Genomic DNA, 22,150 nt, shown 5'->3' on the forward strand with positions numbered 1-22,150 from the left:
AGGATAGCAAAAACTCTTCTCAAGGATAAAAGAACCTCTGGTGGAATCACCATGCCGGACCTAAAGCTCTACTACAGAGCAATTGTGATAAAAACTGCATGGTACTGGTATAGTGACAGACAAATAGACCAATGGAATAGAATTGAAGACCCAGAAATGAACCCACACACCTACGGTCACTTGATCTTCGACAAGGGAGCTAAAAACATCCAGTGGAAGAAAGACAGCATTTTCAACAAATGGTGCTGGCACAACTGGTTGTTAACATGTAGAAGAATGCGAATCGATCCATTCCTATCTCCTTGTACTAAGGTCAAGTCTAAGTGGATCAAGGAACTTCACATAAAACCAGAGACACTGAAACTTATAGAGGAGAAAGTGGGGAAAAGCCTTGAAGATATGGGCACAGGGGAAAAATTCCTGAATAGAACAGTAATGGCTTGTGATGTAAGATCGAGAATTGACAAGTGGGACCTCATGAAACTACAAAGCTTCTGCAAGGCTAAAGACACCATCAATAAGACAAAAAAACCACCAACAGATTGGGAAAGGATCTTCACCTATCCTAAATCAGATAAGGGACTAATATCCAATATATATAAAGAACTCAAGAAGGTGGACTCCAGAAAGTCAAATAACCCCATTAAAAAATGGGGCTCAGAACTGAACAAAGAATTCTCGCCTGAGGAATACCGAATGGCAGAGAAACACCTGAAAAAATGTTCAACATCCTTAATCATCAGGGAAATGCAAATCAAAACAACCCTGAGATTCCACCTCACACCAGTCAGAATGGCTAAGATCAAAAATTCAGGTGACAGCAGTTGCTGGCGAGGATGTGGAGAAAGAGGAACACTCCTCCATTGTTGGTGGGATTGCAAGCTTGTACAACCACTCTGGAAATCAGTCTGGCGGTTCCTCAGAAAATTGGACATAGTACTACCGGAGGATCCAGCAATATCTCTCCTGGGCATATATCCAGAAGATGTCCCAACCGGTAAAAAGGACACATGTTCCACTATGTTCATAGCAGCCCTATTTATAATAGCCAGAAGCTGGAAAGAACCCAGATGTCCCTCAACAGAGGAATGGATACAGAAATTATGGTACATTTACACAATGGAGTACTACTCAGCTATTAAAAAGAATGAATTTATGAAATTCCTAGCCAAATGGATGGACCTGGAGGGCATCATCTTGAGTGAAGTAACACAATCACAAAAGAACTCACACAATATGTATTCACTGATAAGTGGATATTAGCCCAAAACTTAGGATACCCAAGATTTAAGATACAATTTGATAAACGCATGAAACTCAAGAAGAATGAAGACCAAAGTGTGGACACTGTGCACCTTCTCAGAATTGGGAACAAAACACCCAGGGAAGGAGTTACAGAGACAAAGTTCGTAGCGGTGATGAAAGGATGGACCATTTAGAGACTGCCGTATCCAGGGATCCATCCCATAATCAACTTCTAAACGCTGACACCATTGCATACACTAGCAAGATTTTGCTGAAAGGACCCAAATATAGCTGTCTCTTGTGAGACGATGCCGGGGCCTAGCAAACACAGGAGTGGATGTTCACAGTCAGCTATTGGATGTATCACAGGGCTCCCAATGGAGAAGCTAGAGAAAGTACCCAAGGAGCTAAAGGGATCTGCAACCCTATTGTTGGAACAACATGATGTACAAACTAGAACCCCGGAGCTCTTTTCTCTAGCTTCATATGTATTGAAAGATGGCCTAGTCAGCCATCAATGGAAAGAGAGGCCCATTGGACTTGCAAACTTTATATGCCCCAATATAGGGGAATGCCAGGGCCAAAAGAATGGGAATGGGTGGGTAGGGAAGTGGGGGGCGCTATGGGGGACTTTTGGGATAGTATTGGAAATGTAATTGAGGAAAATATGTAATAAAAATATAAAAAAAAAAAAAAAAAAAAAAAGAAAACTGTATGTGCATGTTCAGGGGATGCGCGCACGTACACACACGTACACACACGTGTACACACACACACACACACACACACACTTGCCATGCTAGGGATGGATTCCATGGTCTCATACATGCTACTAATGTGCTCTACCACCGAGCTATGCCTTTAGCTTTCCTGATTACCTTCCCAAATATATTGGTTGATTCAGAGATGCAGAACCAATTGTTATGGAAGGTCAATTACTTGATAAAATAATTGTAACTTACATTCTAAGGTCATAATTTAATATATGGAACTAGGCAGATTTGTGTTAAAATCTTTGCTATTAGCTCTTATAATTTTAGTTCATTTATTTCTTCAACTCTTGTAAGCCTTTCACAGGTGAGATAAAGCTGTAACTCCTACAAAATACTCATAAAGATTAAGTGAATTGTAAAATGCAAAACAATGGTGATTAGACAATAACAATAACAAGGGTTCTCTATGACCCATGCCCTCAGAGTGCTAGCCTCTGTAACTCTGAGACTATTACACATGCTACAGTGAGGATTTAGTCTTCTGTTGTCTCTGGCTCTGCTGCTTCCTTTGCACGACTGTTTCTCAGAAGTTATTACTACTGGATGCTTCCAAGATTCATCTCTATCCTTAACTACCTGACTTTCATTTTCTTATGCTTGATCATTTATTTTTCATGTATGTCTGATGATTTTAAACTTTATTAAAAACTAAAATCAGATTTTACTGCTCGTTCCAAATTAATTTAACCTATCCTTATAGTTCCATTTATCTGGGATCCGTTTATAGATTCAAGAAATCACTCTCTCCATCTCTAAAACCAACAACATTCTCTCTCAGGAGGCCCAGAAAGATCCCTTCAGTGGCTATTGTAGGAAGTAAGTCACTGAAGAAGGCACCTGCATCAGTAAAGAGCTCTGAGTCTGCTTTCCACCACAGAATAGGCACATTCATCAGAGAGAGACTCATCATGGTTCTTTGATTTCAGTAGCATCAAAAACACTCACTCTGGAATAGAAGGGCCAGGTGGTAGCATATAACTAACAACCCAAAACAAACTAGCTGTGCTTATCATAAAAGGCAGCTGGGTGAATTACTATTGAGAATGGTTCAACCTATAAGATTTTTAGCTGTGGTTAATTGATCAAGGTTTTTCTTAGGAATGAAACAATCGGCAAACTATTTGAATACTACTTGATCACTATACAGTCTAGTGATAGACGGCCGAGTTTAGTCAACTGAGCACCCAGAGCTAATTCACACACAATGAGACCCCCTGACTGAAATACAGCAAGTTGCCTGCTCTTGTCATTTCCAATATACCTACCCCTGACTATTCAGGGATCTCTCTCTCTCTCTCTCTCTCTCTCTCTCTCTCTCTCTCTCTCTCTCTCTCTCTCTCTCTGTCTCCCCCCCCCCTCAGTGTTGGGAGGTTGAAAGAGAAGGGAGGTGGAAAAGGGTAGAAGAAAAAGGAACCCTCAATCAAAATTCTGGCTACAGGTATCTTTGTTTCAGATCATTTTCCAGTTGTTTTTTCTGCTTCTGGGAAGGATGGCATGGCACTGGGTGCAAAGACTGCTTTGGCAAGTGTGGTCTGCTAGTCACAGTAATCCTGCTAACCTGAGCACATACGGGAGCCTCTATCTCAACGTGCTCTTCCTTCAGGCTTTCACTGCATGTGCATTGTCACTGCATGTGCAGTAAGCTTATGCCATTCTGCTCTCACATCCATGCCCTCTCCTCCTCCCCTACCCTTTCTGACTTGAGGTAACTGAATGTATTCCCAAGCTCTTTTTAGTAAGCTCACTATTGGCTATGGAATAGCTACTACTTTTCAATGCTTTCTTTTATATCTTGCTACTTTGCTACATTTATTAAACCAAGAATTCTGGTAGTCTTCAAGTCTTTCCAGTATAGCATCTACAAACAAGGACAATTTGACTTCTTCATTTTCTCTTTGCATCCTTTATCCTTTCTCTTGTCTTAAAGGTCTGGCAAAGATTCCAAGCACCACACTGAGCAGGAGTGACAAGGGGAGAAGCCCACTTCTCATTTAGAGAAAATGCTCTCAGATTGTTCCTATTTATTATATTGGCTATGTATAGGTCTGCCATATGCCACCTTCACTGCGCTGAGGCAGGATCCTTCTATTACTAGTTTGCTTTATTCAGGGCTTTTATAATGAAGGAATGTTTAATTTTATCACAGGATGTTTGTTTTTGTTTTTACATTTATTGAAATGATCGTGTGATTTGGGGCTCTTGATTCTATTTATGTGCTACTGAAACATCCTTGCATTCCTGGAATGAAACTAACTTGATCATGCATGAACTTTTAAATGTACTGGTGAATTTGGCTTCAAGTATTTTACTGAAGATATTCACAGTTATGTTCATCTTGGAAACTGGGGTTCCTCATTTTTAAAACTCCCCTTTTTCCCCCATGGTCTTTCAATTGTGAAAACCTTTTTCCACAAATATAAATAACTGCCCTTTAAAAATTAAACAAGACAGGGGTTGAGAGTTGGCTCAGTGGTTAAGAGGACTGACTGTTCTTCCAGAGGTCCTGAGTTCAATTCCCAGCAACCACATGATGCTTACAACCATCTATAATGGGATCTGATGCCCCCTTCTGGTGTATCTGTAAACATCTACAGTGTACTCATATATATAAAACAAATAAATAAATCTTTAAAAAAATAAACAAAAACATACAGTAAAAAATAAGAATAATTTATGTCAGGTTTTCAACAACTGAAAATAGCTCCTTGCTTTTTTAAAAATTTAGCTGTCTTCAGACACACCAGAAGAGGGCATCAGATTCCATTATAGACGGTTGTGAGGTACCATGTGGTTGCTGGGATTTGAACTCAGGGCCTTTGGAAGAGCAGTCCGTGCTCTTAAAGGCTGAGCCATCTCTCTAGCCCTGGCTTCTTACTTTTAATAAGTAGAATTAATTTGACTATTTTATAAGCAAGTATATGTTGGCTTAGGAAGGTTAAAATCGTTTTTTAAAATCTTAAAAGTAAACAAAAATAAAAACTTAAGGTTAAAAATTTCAAAATGTAATCAGTTGATAGAATTAAATTTTTATTATTGTATTTAGTTTTGGTTTTTTGATATGATTAGAAAGACACAAAATTGGGAGGTATTGAAATGTTTGGATCCTGAAGTCACTTAAAGGCTGACCATTTTTTAGGTATTAAGTAATTGGTGAGATCCAAGTGGCTTAAGGTGAGCTAATAAAAATAAGCTCAAATAGGTGGCATATGGATCGTCTGAGAGAAGCCTGGGTAAATAGTGAGATCTCCTCTCAATCCTTACCAAAGCTCATGTGTTACTTATGGTTTCTCTTGGGCTTGAGTATCTGAGGACTGCAGTCTATAAGACAATCTGCAGTACAGGAAGCAGCTAAATAGGGAAGAAAGTGATACTGCCTCCAACAACTACCAAATTCTATTTCTGCCAATCATGTTTTCATATTACCATTTCCTGACCTGGCAGAAATTCAATCAGTGACTATCAATTTGTACCCCAATGGTCCTGCCAATACACACAGATAAGTCATTAACCCACACCGTCCAAAAAAAAAATTTAATAATAGCTAACCCAAAATAACTTTTGAAAACTGACCTACTCAAAGATATCACGTTTTAAACTGAATCTTGCAACCCAATATGGGTCAAGACTGATGTTCAAAGCCAATTGGATTGGCTGTAGTGGTAGACGCCTTTAATTCCAACACTGGGAAGATAGAGTGTGAGTTCAAGGCCAGCATGGCCTATATAATAGCAAATTCTAGGCCAGTTAGAACTGCACAGTGATGCATTATCTTAAGACAGAGACACAGATACAGACACACACCCATGCACAGTTTAGTAGACTATAATCAGCATCTTAAAAATCAATCCGAAAAAGAAAAGTATAAAAACAGAATAGATTAAAAGCCAATAAAATATTGTTTGATTAAAAACATTTAAATTATTTAAACATTTGTATATTCTCACTCAGAGGTACATTTAAGTACACATAAAATATGAAGGTGTCGTGGTGCACGCCTTTAATCCTGGCAGAGGCAGGGTTATTTCTGAGTCTACAGAGCAAGTTTCAAGGACAGCCAGGGGTACATAGAGAAACCCTGTCTTGAAAAACCAAAAAAAAAAAAAAAAAAAAGAAAAGAAAAGAAAAGAAAAGAAAGAAAAACAAAACTCAGCAACAAAAAAAGATTATGCTTAATCATAAAGTAGATTTTTTTTCTATAATTCAAAATTATCTATTGCTAAGATAGACATACTCTTTCCAATGTTCTTACTTCTGTATTATGGTAGCCAAAATACTAGACAAAAACAGGAGGCAAAATCTGTCCTGACTCATGGATTCAGATTTGAGCCCAGCAGTGGTTAGAGTGGCAGAGCAGTGTGAGGTAGAGGCTGTCTACATCACCTAGAACAGTAAGTAGAGAAAGTAGACTACAACCAAGGGCCAAGGCTAACGGTCAAAAGCCCACCTCCAGTGGCCTGCTCTGCTCTCCATGACCCACCTCCTGAAGGTTACACAGCCTCTGAAGACAACACCCCCACTCAGGAACAAAGGGTTAAAAACGAGCTTGTGAAAAGCAGTTCAGATTCAAACTACAGAAACCTCCCACAACAGCTGCCCTTCTCTGTCACCACAGCTGGTTCTTCCTTGACCTCCCAGCTCCCAACTGGAAATCGCATGTGTCCTTGGGATACTCCAATTCTTTCTGCACAATTCTCTCTTGAAGACCTACCCATTTTCATGCTTTCAAACAGGCTGGGACATAGATCATAGAAGCTTACGTTGGGATTTACTAATGTAGAGGAGAACAATTCTGGGCAAGTATGGCCAAGAGAGAGATATATGTCAAAGGAGAGTGGAACCCAAAATGGACTGTCCACACAGGTAATTAAGTCACCAGGGTTATACAGAAAGTTGAGATAAAGCTTTAAATGGGAACTGGACATCTCCATTCTCAGGGAGCAACCAAGAGTTCAGAAGCAAACTCTGTAAGATGTCCAAAGATCCATTTTGCAAGCGACATAGCAGTGCTGATGTTAAAATACAATGGCACCTAAAAGAATACTGGATCTAGCCTTTTAGGGTTTTGGCACATCTCCATCCTATCTCCCACTGTGCCATAAAAAGAGTAATCAAGCCCATCTGAAGGCTGCTGAGAGAACATCTGAATAAGATGCTTCCAAACACTGTACACAAGGTAGGAAGAAAAAACAAACTAATAAAGCCATGTGAATAGTCATCCCTGGACTAACCCATACTAAGTGGGGGGTTTTGTTGTTGTTGCTGCTGCTGTTTGTTTGTTTGTTAATGAGTATGACAGTACTAAGACTTTAAAAGGTATTCCCAAAGTAGGTAATTCAAAGCAGGAAGGGGTAAATTCAGTAATGTACGGTAGATACAGAGTGAAATCTCTAAGAATCTAACTCACTGGACTCACAAAACCATCTAATTATCAACTAGGCTCCACGAGATTTGTGCTGCCTAAGGCAATGCTCTAGGCAATCCATTATAAGGACATTGCTTTACTAATCTCTATTTGAAGTACATTAAACACAAACTTTAAACACGCTACACATATAAAAATAGAAGTTAATACTTTTTTCTCAAACTCCAACAGCACTTTGCAGATGACACTCTTAAGACCAGTGCTTTAAAGGGATGCAGATAGTGTTTGAGCGAATGGAAGGGCATAAAGTTAACCTAAGCAATAACCTGGAGGTGGCAATAAAACTTATAAAAAGATAAAATCAAACTTATAACTCTGAATGTCTTATAACTGTAAGAGAACCTAGGCAACTTCATATAAATTATAAACACTGAGGTGCCAGACATGTCCTTAATCCAACCAAACAAATCCATTATTGCAGCAGAAGCTAGCATAAGGTAGCTTCAAAGGACACCGAGCAAGTCTGAGGACATCACAGAATGTTTCTTCTCCTGGTGACTACTCACCTGAATAAAATGTGTTGATTTTGGCAAGTTCCTTTTCACAGGTTTGGAAAAACTTTTCTTCAAACTTGGCAAAATATCTCTTAACTGTATCCTCATCTGTAACTGAAAAGCAAGAAAAAACATTCAAATTTAGGGCAGAAGGCCAACTGGGGAAAGTAGGGTAAAAATGAGATTAGTCTTCTTAGTCTTTGGAACGGCAAGTAGATGCCTGTATGTAAGGACCTGGAGTGGGAAGAGGCTAGTGCAGGCGCACTGCTGCTCTAAGTCACCACGGCAAGAAGAGAAATGCTCTGAGACTTCCTAAGAGGGAGAGCCTTCTAGAGGCAGTTAATCAAGAAGGTTCAAGGGCTAGCAGATGAAATGAGTAGAATTCAGTTAATCAAAAGGAAAATTAAATGCTTCAGAGGAAAAAAAAAAAGCAATGAAGATATGAAGAAAAGAAAGTGCAGCATGTTTCCGGGAAAATCGGTTAGATTTGTATTTTATGTTATACCGGCATTCACTTATTTTTATTTTAGCTGTACAGAGGAGGTGGTGTGGTCTAATGGTCCACAGTTTTGGTCAGAAGCATCCCAGTAACATAATGACTCAAACAAGTCACCTGTACAGTGGGTAAATGACAGCTGACACCTTCAGGTCAGAAGGTGACTCCTAGAAATGTCACCTAGTCACTTTGTGTGTCAATATGGCTTGTCAGATCTTTCTGTCTTCTAGGATCATAAATATCTGTATCATAAATCTAGATATTTTAAAAACATCAAGTGGGCCAATGATATATGTCTTTCTGTAGGCTAGATCTACTTTGTGAGTTTTGTCCTAGAACCTACAAACTATTAAATCTACTGAAAATGCAGAATAAAGAGCTTCAGGGGCCTCCAAGACCATTTTTTTTTTCCATGTAAGATTTGACTAAACTTCCAAATGTTAACAAAATATAGAAACTTTCCATTTTTGGACCTAGAGCACCTTAACTTTAGATGTACAGAAAAGGAGTGGGCTCCCTTCCATCCCCAAACTCCTAGAATGTTAGTGCATTCCCAGAAACCTTTAAATATTCAACCTGTGTAAAAAAAATAAATGAAATGTCGTTTCCCTAAGAAACATGATACATACACAACACACACACACACACACACACACACACACACACACAGACACACACACACACACACACGCACATATATATACCCTCAGCACTACAAATACTTTAAAGAGAGATAAAAGGGCCTAACAGTTTTAAAGGGCTGTCATATCTCACCTCACACAGTGAGATGGCTCAGTGAGCAGAGGTGCTGGCCTCCAAGGCTGAGAGTTCCTGTAGTACAAACAGTGGAGAGAGAACAGACTGCCCAAGCTGTCTACAGCTGGCAAGTGTGTCCCTCCTAAATAACTAAGTATAACAAAAGAGCCTTTTAAAGGTTATCAAATCTATTCATTTAATTTAAGTCTAAGCATACAATGTGGATCCTTGTATTGATTCTTCAAAAATACACGGATGACTACTTTATGTTCTCAGGTAAATGTAGCAATTAAGGTTTAACAAAGGCTAGCTGCTCAAGGCCACTGAGAATCATTTTCTTTTCAAAGCATAAAGCAGGCCCCAGCTTTTTAAGGAAGCTGACCCTGAGTTAAGGAAATTCCATGGTAACAGATGCTGTGCTTAGAATAGCATCCTGCTCCACCTAATTGAAAATAAGAGCAATAAAAATATTTTCTATATTTTTCATTTTAATTTTACTACCTATTGTTAAAAAAGAAATCCCCAAAGCAGAGAGGGGCTTGGTTATATATATTTCCTGTACTTCTCTACTAACATTAAGATAAAGTAGCAAAGTCCAGCAAGGTAATTTAAATATAGCTTCTATTCTTAAGAATAATCTTAAACACATATAGAAGTTACATATTCAGGAATATCAACTATGCAAAACATTGCCAAGGACTTAGAAACAAAGATGTCCATCTATGCATTAATGTGAACATTCTGCTTTTTTACTTCGACAGCTTCTTCCAGCAGTCTGTTATCTCTATTCACATACAACTTAACTGCCATGAATCACAACAGAATACTGTAAGGTTTCAGCAACACAGGGAAGTCAGAGCTGAGAGTAAAGAGGAGACACCGTAAGGAACAACAGCAAGGGCAGCTGAGCAGAAGAAATCCATGAACACCGCTGCTGCTGTCGTTCTCTAGGATTCAAAGACCTGATCCATACAGGAACTGGAGGCAAACCACGGGTAGAAGATTAGGAAAAGACAGAAAGAACAGAGGCCCAAACAGACTTGGACATAAAAGAATGGATTATACAGAAGTCTCTCATAAACACTACACAAAATATGGAAACCATAAATAAATGATTAACACATCTACAAAATGAAGTATTTCTCTTTAAAAATGCCATAAGTGCAGTCAAAAAAGAAGTGGGAGAGGGAATTTTATATGTGCAGCACTTGATAAAAGATTTATATTCAAAATTTACACTCAGAGTGGGGAAATGGTTTGGCAAGTAAGAACACTTGAGTTCAGATCCCCAAATCCCAAGCAAAATTTATTTTAGAAAATGTTTATAAGTCAATATTAAAATTATTCTTAATTTCTTAATAAAATGGGCCAATTAAAGCAATTCATAAAAAATGACAAGCAGCCATTAAAAAAATTGAAAGGAGGCTCAACATTAAAATTCCAAATAAATTCAAGATCTGAAATATAAAATGAAAGTTCACTGTCAGATTGGGAATGATTTTAAAATAGTAATATCGCTTTGGCAATGATAAGGGTAAATCAACACTCTCGCTCCCTGTCGATAGCTATGTGAATCTGTAGTCTCTTTAGGAAGATAGTTTGGCAGTAGTTATCAAAATGTTCGGTATGCTCAATCCTACTCATAGAAAAAACACTCTAAAAGAATCTGCACAAAATAATGTTATCTGTACGGATTTCATTCACCATTATTTTTTAATAGTAAAAGAGAAGACAAATGGGGTCCAGTAGTTATGCTATAGCAGTAATTTTTAAGTATATATGACTTTTGGTCAGTTGTGTCAGATAAGGCTGAGTATCTCCTTCCCAGCTAACAACCACCAGAAACTCATTAAAGAGGAACATGAACACAAGCTTTGTACTATCTATGAAAAGCAAATGGCCACAGAATTAACTGCTGATGTTCTGGCTGAAGACTGGATGGGTTGTGTGGTCCAAATCAATGGTGGGAATGACAAACATAGTTTTCCCATGAATCAGGGTGTCCTGACCCACAGCAGAGTGTGCCTGCTGCCGAGACGGGCATTTTTGAAATAGACCAAGAAGAACTGGAAAGAGGAAGCACAAATCTGTTTGTGGATGTCAACTGAGTATTCTTAACTTGATTATTGTTAAAAAATAAAAACAAAAATAGGAGAGAAAGCTATCCTAGGACTGTGCCTAGGTGGATAAAGCTCCCAAAGAGCCTGCAGAATCCGAAAAATTTTCATTCTTTCTAAAGATGTTCTCCAATGTTGTCTGAAAGACCTTAAACAAAAAAGGTAAGATGTCCAGGACCAAAGCAACTGAGTAAGGTTCGTATCGTTACTCCATGTGTCCAACAATCAGGTGCTCTCCAAGAGAAGTATGCACTCTTAACCTCTGAGCTATCTCCTCAGCCCTAGGACTGATACTCTTACAAGAAGAAAACGGCACCGGAAAACTCCCTCCTTCCCCCATCATACGGTGGAAAGGCAATGTTACCGACTGTTTCTGGAAGCCAAGAAGCTTCACCAGAATCCGAGCCTTGCAGTATTTTGATCTTGATCTTTGAGCCTTTAGAACGATGAAATAGTAAATATCCTTTGCTTATACCGCCTAGCCCGTGACTTCTGTAATAGCAGCCTGAGCAGACTTAATGAGTCAGATGTGTCCTAAGCTCAAAAATTAGTCACAACCCCACACACAAACACTAAGCTCAATTCAAAGAGAGCTAGCGTGAAAAAAGTACCAATCTTGGTAAGACATCAATATATCCTATGCTGACTAGCATTAACATAACAGGAAAAAAATAAAGTGTGCAAAAAAAAAAAAATAGAGAACAGATGAAGAATTCTTGAGAGAGCACTGCTGGAGAGTTCCCTTTACTCTGGGTTAAGCAGTCAATTATGCTAATACACAGAGTCTGAGTTCTACATTTGTACAACTGTTATAGCTACTTCACATTTGTGGGTGACAGACAATTTTTCATCCGGCCTGCCATGCTCTTTAAGAATACCAATCAAGGCAAACAACCACCACGGCTCAAAATTCACCATCTAATAAGCGCTTTACAACCACTCTCGGGAAGATTTTAATTTTATACCAAAGAAGTCGTTTAATCTTTTAATGCAGTACCTGGGTTAGCTAGATCAACACGAAACCTCTCCAGCCCAACTTACAGCTTCTGTGAACTGCATTCCATTTCTGGTATTTCATAAAATGCTTATGAAAAGAACAGCCCTAATTTCCAGATTTGTGTGATGCCTAGGTTATGGACTTTGCCTCCATTATTTAAGTCCTATGTCAAACATATTATCAGCATGTGCTCCATATATTATTTCTGAAATGTAAATGTTGAAATTATTTTAATATTATGAGGATGATTTAGTTTGTGATGATTTATTAATGTTCAAAGTCAACAACTGATGAGGGAGTGGCTGGAAGGATAAAGCCACACAAGCCTGAGGACTGATGCTTGGATCCCGAGCCCAAGTAAAAGCTGGGACAATATGAATACTGCTTTTTACCACAGCACCTGGAGACAGAAAAATAAGATCTCTGGGGCAAGCTGGCTACCGAGACAAGCTGGAACTGGCGAGTACAACTTACAGGAGTTGGTTCTTTCCTTTCATCGTATGGGATTCAAGACCCCACCTCAGGCCACCACTGGTTGGCAGTGGCATCTTTATCTGCCAAGCCTTCTTACCCTGCTGTGGTTTTTTAGGTCTTATTTTCAATGGTGGACAATCTGCTTTCTAGAACTTTTCTGTTGTTATAATTGACTTAACAGGTTACTATACTCTAATGGGTAGAGGCCATGAATACTGCCAGAATATCTTTCAATGTCTAGGACAGCAATCCTTCCCTGCCCTTGTCCCTTGCAAACAATACCTCCAAATGTGTGAGGCTGAAAACTCTGTTTTGCAGCAAGGAAGCTTTACTAACTAGTGAGGGGACTCAGGCTATGGTCCAGTGTTACACTAACAATGCAGTTCTGAGGGAGCCTCTAGGATCAGTGCTCTAGAGCACACTCCTGGAGGCCCTGACTTTACTGTCACCATGACTACCTCTGCATTTTCACTGCAGTCTACATGCAGTTACTTCTTATTTTATTCTTATCAGAATGCTTTAAAACTTTTAAATATGTGCTGATCAAAAATAGGAAGAATATTTAGTGTTACTGGTTTCATGCTTTTAAGAAAACTAGTTGGAGCTTTTAAGAGTGTGAAATTTATAACGAGGAATAACTAACTTAAAATTCTTTTTTTTCCCCAGAAACTATACTACATCCACAGAAGGGAGGATAAATTATAAAAAGCATATTGCAAATACGATTCCAACGATAAAAATGTTACTCTAAAATCACTGGTGTAGTAGAAATGGGAATAGACTGGGAGTTCTTCATTCAACAATACTAAGTCCCTCCTACACACCAGGCAATGTGGCAGTTGTGATGAGCAAAATACATTAATTCTGCTCTCACAGAGTACAGCCTACTTAGGAAAAAGATGCCAATTAACGTTAACATGGATTCTGAAAAAAGGGCAAAAGAGAAAAACAAACTAAAAAAGCTCCAGTAGTGAGACCATATCAAGTCTAAAAGGACCAGGAGAAGAGATTGGGGGGCGGGGGGTGTCTCTGAAGAAGTGTCCTTAGAGATGAAGTCTGCAGGGTATTTAGTCATTCAATGGAGCAGCAGAGGGTCCAAGCATCAAGAGCAGTATCAAGATGCCAAAGGAGGAAATGGATAAAGTAAATCTGAGAGTCTGAGTTTGTCAGGGGACCAGGGAACCATGGTGACTGTTGAAGCTAGGAGGGAGGCAAGGCGTGACCAGGCAAGGCCTCAGGAAGACTAGCTTTCCTTCTGAAAAGAATGATTACCACAGAGGGGTAATTATGAGCAGATCTGTTTTCTAAATGAGAGCTAGAGAAGAGCAATCAGGCACAGCACAGAAAATATCATGAGGAAGACAGCAGTCTGCACTATAGTGAGGATGAGAAGTGGAGCAGTTACATCACAAGCCAGCCTGTGGGGCGGGGCTGGGTGTGGTCAGGGCTATGGGGTCTGTCAAAGAACCTCTTATCTGTTCCTTTTCTCAATGTAACCACACTGAAGAAAGCCTCTCTTTACTTCAAATTAAGAACTGTTTTACAGATAAAATTAACGTTTCTCACAACAGATTTTGTTGCCCATTGCCTAAGAGTTTGATGATTCTCTACATTCTCTCTTTAAAAGGGTGGACATTTGAATAGGTAATCTCAAAAATTCTTTCTTATCTTCAAATTTTTTATTCCATAATTTAAATTGCTAATTTGTGCAAACTGATCTGAATTCTGCCTGGCTTCTGTGGTCCTAAATAGGAATCTCTGAGCTGAGTCTGTCTCTGAGGTTTTATCACATAAAGTTCTAACCAAATGTGGCTTTAAATGTTCTTGGCAGAACACAGAGCAAAAAGTCTTTGAAATCATAGTAGTGATATGTAACAAATGAAATTAATCTCATCTGTAGTAGCTTTAATACAATCTAATATATTAATTATGCTAATAAATGTGTGCCTGATATCTGCTAGACAAACAAGTTTCCATGTGAAATACTGACAAATATATCCAAACAGGGCATCACTCAACAGTAAAATGAGCTGGTGAGCCTAGCGATTTTCACAAGTTTTTTGCTCTTGTAACGCCTAAAAGATTTGAGCCTATCTTACACTTTTCTAAGTTAAGACTAAGGATATATAACAATTTAAGTAGTTAGAGACAATGTAATTTCTGTTGGGGTGTGATTAAAACAACACTGTGAGAAAAAAATCTAATGGAATTTAAATGCACAGTAATTTAATCACTACCTCCAAAATTCACTATTACTTTCAAATACACAAATAAAAGGACTAGGGACACAAGGCAGCAGTAGAGCACTTGCCAAGCAAGTCTATGGCCTTAGGTTCAATACTCAGTACTGCAGAAAAACCAAAAGCACTTGTCAAACACATGAAAACAAGATCATTTAACACTGAAATTCATATATGTTTTCTTCTTGAACTTATATTTCCATTCTATTCAGATTACAAATTTTATGTTAATATATTTTTATGTTTAGTCATTTACTGAACATACCACCGTATTTCCTCGGCATTAAATATTCATATGAATTAAAATTTAAATACTAAAACTTTTCTAAATACTACCTTTTAAATATTAAAATTTCTCCTGCACTGAGCTAACACAATTATTAGAATGTACTATATCAAAACAACATTAATATTTACAAATATTAAGGATAAAATGGCATCATTAAGGATATGAATATAAATCTCATATTGAAATGGATGGAGCTCCTTCTCCAAACTCATTCATAAATCCTTTGGTTACTAGAAAGATAAATTTTATTTACTTGCAAGAATAATGGATATTATATTGCCAGCACATTCTAAATGGTGTGAAAGATCATCTCTCCCATTTTGGAAGTCGTATCCATGTGAGCAGAAACTTTGTACACACAAATGATTAGTATATACAAGCAAATAATTACAACAGGCATTCTCTCCTCTGCCCCCCAAATGTTGGCTATGTGCCAGGTACCAACCTGCTGATTAGAGACATAGTGACTGAGAAAACAAACTCAGTTTCTGTACTTTGAGAGAAAACAGACACTAAGTAAGTAATCAGAAGAGCCGTTTAATAATGAAAGGAAAGCACAGGAAAGGAGAATACATGCCCAAAGGTGCTAACACATAATGAAGAGTTCAAGTAGGCCATGCAGAGGACAGACATGCAGTTGAGTTATGAAGGAGAGAATGAAGGGTGTAGGTAGGAAGAACTAAGAGAAATGAGACCAGGCCAGGCTAATAATATGGTCTGAAGCAATTTTAGCAAAGTTATTATGAGTAGTAAAAGGTAAAGAGACTGAGCCTCATAGTACAGAACTCCTAACTGCTGGGGCTTTGCCCATCAGATTCAACTGTTGAAGCTCTAACCCTCAATATATTATTCAGAAGCAGGGCCTTTACAATTAATTGGGTTTGGGTAAGATCAAGAGGGTAGAACTCATATTAAAAAAAGAGAGAAAAACAAGATAACTCTTTGCTGGCACAAACCAAGGACAACATACCAAGAAGACAACATACCAAGAAGAGAGACTTCACTAGAACCCAGCCATTTCCAATACCCTGAGATCTTGGACTTCCAGCCCCCAAAACTATGACAAATAAATGTATACTGTTTAAGCTAGTGAGTCTGTGATAATGTGATTCAGCTGCCACCTCACTAAATGTGGGGCTAAGAAAGAACAAGGAGAATTTCCAGGAGCCAAAAACATAGAAAAAAATCTGCAAGTGTTCTGAGTACTGAAACAAAAGCCCATACAGCAAAGGTGCCTGGAGACATGCTGACTGGTGAAATAACACAAGTATCCTAGTTAAACAGTGCTTAATGCGGTATAGATCCACCTCTGACATGCTTTCTCTTAAGGAGCTTCATGAACCACACTGCTACAGTAAACCCTCATTTTACTTGGTCATTCAACTTGTTTTCAGTAAGAGAGCACACCTTATTGCCACACCAGAATATACTTAAGCCTTGAAGCCATGCAGAGGAATTGATGTCTACCTCCAGGTTAAGTCGCTGTCACCAAATGAATCAGTTTGTGTGTAGAGAAGTTCAGATAAGAGCTTAATGTCTACAGTTAGGCACAAGACTATATAACCCCTGGCTCCCTGATTCTTTCTAGAAGACTGATGTGAACATATATTTATATCTGATAGGACCTGAGACAGACCATTGTTATTCCAATCAAGATTAACTTTATCTGAGAATAGAAGATACTTAATCCTACTTTTTTCTTTATTGATCAATCTTAAGTTAATGAAATAAAAAACAGAAAGGTGTACTCTATGTATGAAGGGCTGCAATTCTTACCTTCACTGATTTTTTTTTTCTAAAGAACTACTATTCTTTTGCTTACTCAAAATCATATTAATGCTTTAAGTCTTATTACATTTTTTTTTAACTCTGATGCTTTCTAAACATTAAGCAAAAGATGCTACTTCCTATCAAAAAAGGGGCGGAGGGAGGAATGAAACAAATGGGGATAGTAGTTTAAGTCAAGTACTTTGCTTTACAAAATGCCTTGTTAGGATATAGACAGTTCACACTTTGGTCTGCCTTATCGTCAGCTTACAGTATTGGATAGCCCCAAGGTTTACTGTGTATTGCCTCTATGTGTGCAATGCCTCACTGTCTCCTCTTTGCTCTCAAGCCCACTACTTCCATGAGGCCCCAGATGCCTTGCGGTGCTCCTAGGTGTTCTACTCTGTTCCCACTGTGCTGCTGTCTGCTTCCTCTAGTCACTTACAGAAGGGAGCGTCACTAGAGGTCCATCCCCCAGCTCCAACCTTAAAGGATTCCTTTCTTTCTCACACTCAGAACCAAGCTAGTGACCTGCAGAAAAGGACGGGTGCTTTCCCACTAGAATTGTCTCAGGTCTTCAATGTACCATGCTCCCAACTCCAGATCCTCACATACACTTTTCCTTTATAGGGGAAACTTCCCAGCTATCCCTAGCTAATTCATCCTCTAAATGTCAGCTAAAACATATGTACCTTAAGGCAACGCTCTCTGACTCTCATACATTATATGAAATTCTCCTATTAAAACTCTGGTTCTAAGCCAAGCATACTTTAATCCCAGTGCAGGAAGCAGAGGAAAGTGGATCTCTGAATTCAAGGCCAGCCTGGTCAACAGGGAGTTCTAGACAATCATGGCTACATTTAAAACAACAACAACAACAAAAGCCTAGGCTGAAAAATTATAAAGCAACAAAAATCTACTACATCATTCCTTCTTTACAGAAGGACACATTTAAAAGTCACTGCTGAAACCAGCGAGATAATGTTTAGTGAATGAAGGTGTTTGATGTGCAAGACTAATGCTTGAGTTTCATCCCTGAAACCCACATAAAGATAGACAGAGAAAACCAAGTCCACAAAGTTGTCTTCTACCCATGTGTCATGGCATGCACTCCCCTCCCCTCAACATAATGTACTTAACACAGTAATTTCAAACTCTGACCTTAAGTGTACGCGTGGTATGACATGCCTGGGAAACTAGCACAGAGTAGATGGAAACAGAGGTTTACAAGTGAGATCCTATCCTGATATCTACAGTGAGTTCTAAGTGGATCTGAGATATAGCGAGACTCTTATCTCAAAGAGGAAGAAAAAAGTCACCATTAGGTTTCAGGCTCTACGAAGACAAAGCAAGTGTCTGTGTTGCCCATTTCTAGATCCTTGGTGTCTCCTGCCTCATGAGCACTTGCAACTGGATGCTATATAATGGGCAGATGTGAAAATAAAACCATGTGACCACGTCCATCCAAGAAATAATGAAGCGTTTCATGTAAAGGATGGGATTGAAACTGGCCTTTAGAGTCCTTTGCAGTTTTTTATTATAATAGATTTTAATATTTCAAGTATTAGAATTAGAATGCAATGGGGCTATATAATAAAACTATTCTGAACAAAATTTATCATTTATTCTTATTTATAGATCTATTTTTTTCCTGGGCATGGTGGTACAACACCTTTAATCCCAGCATTTGGAAGGCAGAGCCAGGTGGACCTCTGTGAATTCAAGGCCAACCTAGTCTGCAAATAGAGTTCCAGGACAGCCAGGGCTACACAGAAAACCCTGTGTACAAAACAAAAACAAAAACAAAACAAAAAAAGGTCTGTTTTTAAAAACTGTTGTTGTAGAGTTATTAAAAGCATTAATTATCATATTATAAATGAAGGGAATGAAGAATTCAAGTTAAGAGAATGCTTCAGTAATCAGATGCTATCATTAGATCTAGCTATAAAATATTAAATGTAATGATCAAATCAGTCATCCACTACATATTAAGGTTTTGGTCAGTGATGGGCCACATATACCACAGTAGATCTTTAAGATTATAATGAAGCTGAAAAACTACTGTGCAAGGACAATGAAGTCAACATAACTTCCAGGAACATCATATCATTTATGTTGATGGTAGTGTTCTGTAAACAAACTGCCTGTATTACATGTGAAGGTACAGAACATAATTGTGTACAATATATAGTCACTGATGATAACATGTTACTGGTTTATGTATTTATTGCATATACTTTTTACCATTTTTGAGTGCACTCCTACTTGTAAAAGTTTACTGTAAAACTTTACCCCAGTGTTGTTTATATCTCTGTGAGTACACACTAAACGCATGTGTGCGCATGTATCACAGAATAATCTCAGGTATTGGTCCTTGCCTTTGTCTTCTACCTGTTTTGAGACAGGATCTCCTGTTGTTCCACCCCTTCTGTCCCTGACTGCCATCTCACCTGCCACAGGAACACTGGAATGAATTATAGGAACACTGACTGCATCCACTCCACATGAGTTCTGGGGAAACAAACGCAGGTCCCAGACTTGTATGGCAGTGCTTTACTCACTGAATCATCAGGTTTTCCATTTCTCAAGGGACTACATCAAGTAACTGACCTATAGCATCTGTGTTTATGTTAGGACTCTATAATAATCTACACAATGAGATCACCTGATGACACATTTCTCAGAACTATTTCTGCTATTAAAAGACACATGCATGACTAGACAGAGTGTGGTGGCACATGCCTTTAATTCCAGCCCTGGGAGGCAGAGGCAGGTGAGACTCTATAAATTGGAGTGAGCCTTGTTTAAAAGAGAGAGAGAGAGAGACAAAGAGACAGAGAGAGAGAGAGAGACAGAGAGAGAGAGACAGAGAGAGAGAGACAGAGAGAGAGAGGCAGAGAAAGAAACAGAGAGAGGCAGAGAGATGGGGCAGGAACTATATACTTTTAAGTTCTGGTGTAGTAGTATTATACAATTACTTGTCTTGCAGAGGACCTTGGTTCAATTCCCAGAATCCACCTGCCAGATCACAACCATCTAGTTCTAGGTTATCTGATGAACTCCTCATGCACCAAGTATTTCTCAAAAGTATATGCAATTGGTGCATATAAGTAAGTGCAGGCAGAACACTCACACATAAAATAAAAATAAATTAAAAAATTAGGGCTGGTGAGATGGCTCAGTGGGTAAGAGCACCCGACTGCTCTTCCGAAGGTCCAGAGTTCAAATCCCAGCAACCACATGGTGGCTCACAACCATCCGCAACGAGATCTGGTGCCCTCTTCTGGAATGTCTGAAGACAGCTACAGTATACTTACATATAATAAATAAATAAATCTTTAAAAAAAAAATTAAGATAAGGTCTCACTATGTAGCCTTGGCAAACCTGGACCTCACTATGTGGACCAGGCTGGCCTCATACAAATAATAGACAAATACTTTAAAAAGCATACTAGAAATAAAATTCTGAACAATAATTAAAGACTCAAAGGGTTTTTACCCCTACTCATATTTCACTGATATATTAAACTCAAAACTATTCTAGTTAAAAAAAAAAAAAAAAAAAAGTAAGAGGATCACGTTCAGTCCTGTCTTCCCAACTGAATTAGCAGACGTGTCTGGTTTTGTTTGGAATACATGCTACTTGATGGAATTGTTTAGCTAATATTTTCTTTCTTTTGAAATCTGGTGTTAATTGGAAATCAATTTTTCTTAAGTCTAAACAAGTTAAATGTCTAGAGAGAACCATAATGTAATACTCAAATCTGTCTAAAACCATTTTGAAACACTATTTAATCAGTTTTCAAATAGACTTGAACTATTAAATACAGAGCAGACACAGTCTGTCTGACAATATGTACTTCTGAACTGAAGTGTGTGTCTGCACTCAGATATTACTGAGAGGCACCACAACATTCCCATGAGTAGCCAAGGTAACCACCTCATTCTTCTTGAATCAGGGTCACTTTCTGGTCATAAAATAACATCTTTATTGCTAAGATGACAGACCCTAGGCTGCATTTCACAGTTTTACCCACTCACAGATCTTGACCATACTCCTGCATAGTCATTTCCACAATACCAAAGCTTACTGTCGGTGCTTCCTACTGAAGCCTACCAACTAATATGATTTCAGAATCCTAACCTCCAGTCCAGCACTCACTGATCCCCAGACTAGTCAAGCATACTGATCTCTGCCCACTGTATCTCATCTGCACCTTAAGCTTAAAAAAAAAAAAGGTAAATTTCTGATTAATACAACTAAACAGTGTTGTAGCATTTGTATTGTACTAGATCCCACCCGTTTGCCATAATTTTCTGAGTTGTCCTACATGCAAGTGCATGTTCTTAATGTCTGTCTTCCAACACACCAATACCTAATAATGTAAAAAATAAATATTTTTTTTAAAAAAGGACTGATGAACACTAATGATCACAGAAAATATGCACAAAGAGATTGTCAATCATGTAATGCAATACTACAAAAGAGTCACAGATCTTAAGTTTACCAAGAAGAGGATGCTTCAATCCCACTTAGAAGAGAGAACAAAATAATCATAGGAGGTAGAGGGAGGGACAGACTTCGGTGGAAGGGGGAGGGGAAAGGGGAGACAGGATCAGGTGGTGGTGGTGGGGCGCAGGAGAAGCCCAGAAGGCCAGGAGAATGAATGAAAATTTTAGCTTTTAGGGTGGGGATGGGAAGAAACCTCTAGAAAAGTCCCAGAGACCTGGGATGTGAGAGGCTCACAGGACTCAATGCAGGTGGTCTTAGCCAAAATGCCTAACAGTGGATTGGTGGAACCTAAAGAGACCACCTCCAGTAGATAGACAGGCCCCCCAGTGGAGGGATAGGGTCACCAACCTACCTTCAAAATTTTTGACCCAGAATTGTTCCTGTCTAAAAGAATGCAGGGACAAAAATGGAGCAGGGACTGAAGGAAAGGCTGTCCAGTGATTGGCCCAACTTGGGTTCCATCTCATGTGCAGGCACTAATCCCTGACACTATTCTATGTTGTACTTGCAGACAGGAGCCTGGCATGGCTGTCCTCTGAGAGGCCCTACCAGCAGCTGACTGAGACA

At 38.8% G+C, this 22,150-nt stretch overlaps 1 protein-coding gene across 1 annotated transcript in view; it reads right to left on the minus strand.

The window, feature by feature from the left end:
* Positions 1 to 22,150, minus strand: part of Xpr1 (xenotropic and polytropic retrovirus receptor 1) — a 153,112-nt gene that overhangs the window by 73,405 nt on the left and 57,557 nt on the right. The window contains exon 3 of the mRNA XM_021176967.3: positions 7,947 to 8,048. Coding sequence (XP_021032626.1) covers positions 7,947 to 8,048 — 102 coding nt within the window. The remainder of the gene's footprint in view (positions 1 to 7,946; positions 8,049 to 22,150) is intronic.

Source organism: Mus caroli, unplaced genomic scaffold (genome assembly GCF_978045245.1).
Source record: "Mus caroli unplaced genomic scaffold, Mus_caroli_1 scaffold_1, whole genome shotgun sequence".
In the NCBI taxonomy this organism is placed as follows: domain Eukaryota; kingdom Metazoa; phylum Chordata; class Mammalia; order Rodentia; family Muridae; genus Mus; species Mus caroli.